This window comes from Gymnoscopelus braueri (genome assembly GCF_963280865.1).
Source record: "Gymnoscopelus braueri genome assembly, chromosome: 6".
Classification (NCBI taxonomy): Eukaryota; Metazoa; Chordata; class Actinopteri; order Myctophiformes; family Myctophidae; genus Gymnoscopelus; species Gymnoscopelus braueri.
Window position 1 is genome coordinate 22389669 of NC_137607.1, and position 6531 is coordinate 22396199.

Here is a 6531-nt window from a genome sequence, read left to right on the forward strand (position 1 = left end):
CTGCGCCGTGTCACACAACGCGCGCACCCTAACCCAGGGAAGGTGAAGTGACATCATCTGCAAAGCCTTTCCCCAGTGTTGCCATGTCGGCTTATTATAAGCTACTTTGGGCTTATGTTTCTGTAAAGTTGCATGTAAATAATGGTGGTTGCGTTTTTTTAAGCTTGTTTCTAAGTGTAGTTAGTTGCGTAGTTGGGCTTGTTTCCAAATGTCGTTGAAACCAGTGGTTCTCAAACATTTTCATGTCAAGGACCCCCAAAGTAATATGCATTTTATTTGTCCACAGACCCCCCCATCTGAAAATATTTTGTGCCACAGGGACAAATTGATGAAAATAGCAGAAAATAGCAGATATACAAGCTCACAACGCGTCGTGATAGAGCTACTATTTTCAAATAGCCGATGCATAATAGGTTATTAAGATAAAGTGCTCCTGTGGCCTAAGTTGCTTCTTTTGAGCTTGTTTTCCTAGACCTGGTTGCTTATTTCTCTCACAGAACCTGGCAACACTGCTTTCCTTATTACATGCCAGAAGCAGTTGTTAGTTACTCATGGAATGATCCAGGAAGTTGTCGTCCCCTCGCTATACCCTTGCGTTCGGTTTAATAAATAAACAAACACATAACAACACTAGTTAGTATTAACTTTTTTTTTTAACACAGTTTATAATGTATTCAGGCCAAGGACCCGATCCCATGTCGACGTTCATCCCCGGACAGCCGGTGACTGCTGTTGTGGTAAGTTTGGGACAATCTCATTCAGCAGGGGATCCATTGTTCAGTCTGAGGCCTGGACCCTTTAATCAATAATAAGCAACATTATTTACCTAGTGATGGCCGAGCTAATATGTTTGATTTTACCAGCTAGAGGAAACATAACTGTTTGTTGTTGTAGCTCGAATCCGTTGGCAAGCAATCGAACTTTCATTTCGGACAACGTCGGTAGTTTAAGGCAAACCAAACAATAGATACGGAATGCCATAGAATAAGACTTTCTTGTGAGAACTAAATGTTAAACAAAGGCAATTCCAGAATTTCCAGTGCAAACCATTGGAGTCCCCACTGCACTCAGATGTTTTAGGGCTAGGTAACGCTTTAGCCCTGAAACATGACTGTCATACCATGACAGTCATGGCTGAACTTCAACCTGGAGTTTGCACTTTGTCCATTTACGGGCCACATCTACATAAACGTTCAGATTCCATATATAAAGTGCAGCTTACCCCATGGCCACGGATGTTAAAATTATGTTCGGCCCCATAGAAGTACCCGTATCTTCCATATTGTTCAATAAAAAGCATTTTAATCCGATCGGTGGCCATTTTCTCCATTATTTTCTCCATCTTTCAACCTCGTGACCCTAGCGGTTGCAAGGTGTATTGCACTCTGACACCTTTTTAACGTTATGAGAAATGTCCACCGATAGGATAAAAATGCTTTTTATTGAACAATACGGAAGATACGGCTACTTCTGAGGACCCGAACAGCATTGTAACATCCGTGGCCATAGGGTAAGCACTTTATATTTGGAATCTGAACGTTTGTGTAGATGTACGGGCCGTAAATGTAGAAAGTGCAAACACCAGGTTGAAGTTCATGCATGACTCAAGGCTAGTACAGTAGGCGTGGTGTTTTAGGGCTAGGTAACGCTAGACAAATAGGTGCTGCTATGTGAATGTGTGAAAAGCAGCTATCAGTCAGCTAACATGATCCTTGGGCACATTTGTTTGTTTATACATTAAAATGTGTTTATTGACAATCAAGGCGAACTCCGAGGTACTGCATTAATCTAATGCTTTCTTGGTGTCAAGAGCTGTGAGAGTGGTAAAAATGAGGGGTGTATATATAGTAGCATTTGGCTTCGTGAGACTATACTAGTATCACTACCCAACACTGACTCAGGAATAGAAAATAGGTTAGTGTGGCAGAACATACAGTAAGATTGCCAGGAAGTCTACAATGAATGACCCACTGACTGACTCACACTTTGCAGAGCTCTCCAGATCTGCCACAACCCTGAGAGAGAGAGAGAGAGAGAGAGAGTCTATAGTTATTCACCATCACACACAGAGGCAGTGTTTGTGTTGAGGAGTCCTGTTGGCACAGCCCTTCATCCGTCTGGTTTAGAGAGACAGCAGCTGCCAGTGGAAGTCAAAAGACACGGTTGAAGTGATAAAAGAGCACTGTCTCTCTCAGTGAGTGGACTGTAATGGAGGGAGAACATTCTTACAAGAGAAATGATGCCTAGTGATGAGGTTGACTTGGGGCATTGATGACATTAGAGATGAGCATACGCTTCATGAACAATATGTTTCAGGGAAAATAGTTGCAAATTATATATGTTGGGTTAGCTGACAGGTCAACAGAGTTATTATGTATTAGCCTTCGTTACAACAATTTACAATTAGGGCATTTAGCCTTGGACTTAAGACTTGTCCAGAGTGACTTACAAGTGTGAGATCAAAATAACATAGTAAATCTAAACATGTTGACCATGGCTCATGGCTTTATGTTACAATACTCGATTACAATCAATGCACTAGCAATGCCTTTAAGTTGGGTATTTCTGCTCGGTTAGGAGGAATAAAAATGCTCTCTGTCAAACAGCAACGGATTGAGATCCAGAAACTGAGGCAGGGAGATCACCTGATCCTGGGCTTTAGTATCGGAGGAGGGATTGACCAGGACCCCGGACAGAACCCCTTCTCTGAGGACAAGACTGACAAGGTGAGAGGGAGGGCTTTGTGCGTGTGCTTGTGCTTGTATGTCCCTGGAACTGGCCTCCCTTGTCTAGAGTCTTCTTGTTCTGAATTGTACATAGATCAAAAATATCTTTCTCTCTAGTTGTTAAAAATGTAAATATAATTAGAAAACAATGTATCTTGCTCAATTCCGTTCATATCAGACATTACCAAAATTAGTATTCAAGAATGTGATTTTGCAGATCTTAAGTCATGCATTTCCCTTTTTTCAGTTTATTTTTTCCCCTGAAAATATACTCATTGATGGCAGTGGAAGTAAAGCAATCCAATATTCAGACAGAGAGAGTATCAGTGGGGAACAAAACAGAAGAATCAGCACTCTCAGAAATGTCCTTTTATTTAATGAAGCACAGGCAGCATGCGAACGTGTTTCAGCAGAGCCTTCCTCAGCCTAGTCTGTTGGAAAAAGCCTGAACATTATTGTTAGCTGATGTCATAGCATTACATTGACGTCATGTTGTAAAACACTCTGGATAAGAGCCTCTGTTATGTCTAAATTGTGTTTGTGGAGCAACAGTCATGTATTCAGCTCATACCAGCATATATATATATATATATATATATATATATATATATATATATATATATATATATACCAGGTATAAGTAAAGGGGGACAATATTATCCATGATATGTCTAAACAAATGATGAAATCTTCATTCCTTCCCAAGTCAATATAGATTTGTTTATAGAACTTTGAAGGCAACTGCCTCAAAAAATATGTTTTATTACGGAAATTGATGCATTGCATTCTGTTGCTGTCTATTAAGTTGTTAGTGTGTCCCCTGAGAAATTACATTGAATTCTCAAACCACCATTTAAGTCTGATTTATACTTAGTCATACAACGGTGTCCTGCGATCTACAAGCTCATAACATGTCGCGTTGTGTGGTGTTGTGAACTGGTAGATCTGCTATGACTTTCTACGCTGAACACCGGCAACAGAAACAGAGTGCAAATTAGGCATTATGGGAAATATGACATCGAGTGAAAGTAACTGGGTGAAAGGATAGTCTGGGGATACACATTAGTCCTAACCCTTGTAGCAGAAATAATACACAATGAATACACCACAATATTGCTATATAGATTTCACTTTCTCATTTTGATTTACACATTTTTTTGTGTGTGTTTCCTAGATGGATAGATGGATACATAGATAGATAGACCTTTTTTGATCCTGTGGAGGAAATTCAGTTGTCATGGCCTTCATGGCAAACATTTCTGGTTTAGATTCAGGGTCTGGTTTTCAAAGTGGTGTCCTGTGACCCCCAGGGTAGCTTCTGGGGGTCCTCTAGTGTCCTTATTCTGGGGGCGAACATTCAAACATGTATATGTCCACAGTATGATTGGAAAACCAGTTAGATTGAAAGAGGTGCACTCGTTTTCACCGACGGTTGCCGAGCGAATGATGGGTGCCCCGCCCTGCCCCGCTGCGGGGGAGTGCGGGAGGTGACCTCGAAGAAAACGAGCACTCCTTTTTCAATCTGATTGGTTTTCCAATCATACTGTAACATATATATCCTTAAGTGGTTAAATTAACTAATTCATTTAACTTAAAAATATGTATAAGTGGCCTGGACCACTGGCGTGTATGTATAAGTTACTATTCTAACAGTATGTTTCACACTATCACTACTAATTAAACCAAAACATCTTTTCACATCAGGGTCTTTAGGACAGAATCATTTGTAATGGGGATCCATGGCCTAATGAGAGTCAATTTAGGAGTCTATGACATGAAAACATTAGGGAAACCCCTGATCTATGTGACCCCATAGGGGATCTACAGTGTACGTATGTAACCAGAGTGATCTATGACCCCATAGGGGATCTATGTAACCAGAGTGATCTATGTGACCCCATAGGGGATCTATGTAACCAGAGTGTCGCAAGGAGGACCAGCAGAGGTGGCAGGATTGATGATGGGGGACAAAATAATGCAGGTATGAATGAAATCATGCTTGTTCATTGACAAATGTTATTAGTTAGTTAATCGAACTAATCCATTTAATCGACTATAAAAAATAATCTATCTGAATCGCGACGCGTTGTGACCTTCTAGCTCTTCCATTTTAGCAGTATAGAATAGGGCTTAACGGAGTAGTTCACCCAAAAAAAATATTTTCTAACAAAAAAATCTCCATGAATTCAAGGCTTCATGGGGTGTGTAATTGATAGAAAATAAGTAATTTTTTTGGGTGAACTACTCTTTTTAAGTTGATAATCATACTAAGTGATTTAGTCTATTATAACAAATCTATTTGATTATTTCTTTGCATTGGTTCATTGATATATATAAAAAAATTGATCCATTATTTGATTGAGTGGAAAAGTGATCAATCAATAGAAAACTGCTAAGAAAATAGTTTCAGCCCTACATTTTAATCGCCACAAGATGGCACTATGTATACAGTTCACTTGAAGTATGTTGATTGAAGCAGCTCTGACTGTACCCCATCACAGTTCACAGAAAGGCTAGAGTTTTAAATGTCCAACTGAGATCATGTGGATAATTCTTTACTATTTAGTATTCATGCTTGGAGTTGGTCTTTTTCAGATGGGTTTTAAATTTTTTCTAATCATTAACCACTTGAACCCTAGCAACCCTATTCTTGGGGGAACACTCGCCGAAAGCTCAAATGCGATGCGTTGTGCGCTTGTAGATTGGCAATTTTCAGCGAAGAGATTTGGTGTAGATTAGACAGAAAAAAGAGCGGACCAAGCACAGTCTTAGTTTACTATAGTATAGAGGGTTTAAGTGGTTAAAAGGGTGTGTGGATGTTCTAATCAAGCACAATGTTGGACACATAATGACCAACATTTTTCTTTTTCAATGACTCTTCCCCAGGTGAATGGCTGGGATATGACCATGGTGACCCATGATCAGGCTCGAAAAAGACTAACAAAGAAGAACGAGGAGGTGGTACGGCTACTGGTAACCAGGAAGTCACTGGAGGAAGCTGTCAGACATTCCATGATGTAACGGCTCCAAACAACAACAGGACCTTTCCATGAAACCTACTCGTACAATAACCAAGGACTGCTGTGTACAAAGACTCCCACCATTTGATAGTGGTTTTTTTTCCCCACATTATTACTGTTCCGTTCTGTATGAAAGAAAATGTCCGCTTGCTTTCCCCCTTCCTTCTGTATTCCATACCATTCACATCCTACAATGTCAGGTCCAGTGCAGATGGAAGGGGAGACACACACACACACACACACACACACACACACACACACACACACACACACACACACACACACACACACACACACACACACACACAACATACAGGTGCGTAAAATCAGTTATTCCTCAACTTATGTGATCTAATCGCACACTGCATGATGTGTGCAGATTTCAACAACCTCTGGGGGCAATAATAGTCTTTCTACAAGATGATAATTTGTTTCGCGGGTTAAAAATCAATCAATCAATCAATCAAACTTTATTTATATAGCACACTTAAAAACAACCGTAGTTGACCAAAGTGCTGCACAAATTAAAAAGGAACAAACAGAGCAATAGGTAATGGATGGCCTTTGGTGATACAATGTGGGACAACACAATCCTGAGCAGTAATTTGTCTATTAGCCTTCAATCTGGGAACCCATCGGCAAAAAAAAGGAAATAATTAATGTTTTTGTCAAGTTCATATTCTTATTTTTCTAAAAGCCAAAGGACAATGCCAAGGAACTGTAGAAGAGAGATCAATGTTAAGTAGTGTTTATCATTCTGCATGTGTATTCTATAGTGCACAACA

General features: G+C 39.9%; 1 protein-coding gene across 1 annotated transcript; it reads left to right on the plus strand.

The window, feature by feature from the left end:
- Positions 1-517: 517 nt before the first annotated feature.
- Positions 518-5986, plus strand: tax1bp3 (Tax1 (human T-cell leukemia virus type I) binding protein 3). The gene is made up of 4 exons (XM_080430222.1): positions 518-737; positions 2607-2726; positions 4630-4707; positions 5613-5986. The coding sequence occupies exons 1-4, from the start codon at positions 669-671 to the stop codon at positions 5745-5747; spliced, it is 402 nt and encodes a 133-aa protein (XP_080286348.1). The 5' UTR covers positions 518-668; the 3' UTR covers positions 5748-5986.
- Positions 5987-6531: the final 545 nt, after the last annotated feature.

Excerpts from the sequence above, each read along its gene's own strand:
- tax1bp3 (XM_080430222.1), top strand. The coding sequence starts at position 669 with ATGTATTCAGGCCAAGGACCCGATCCCATGTCGACGTTCATCCCCGGA. Across the intron at positions 738-2,606 it reads AGCCGGTGACTGCTGTTGTG|CAACGGATTGAGATCCAGAA; the intron begins GTAAGTTTGGGA and ends TCTGTCAAACAG. Across the intron at positions 4,708-5,612 it reads TGGGGGACAAAATAATGCAG|GTGAATGGCTGGGATATGAC; the intron begins GTATGAATGAAA and ends ACTCTTCCCCAG.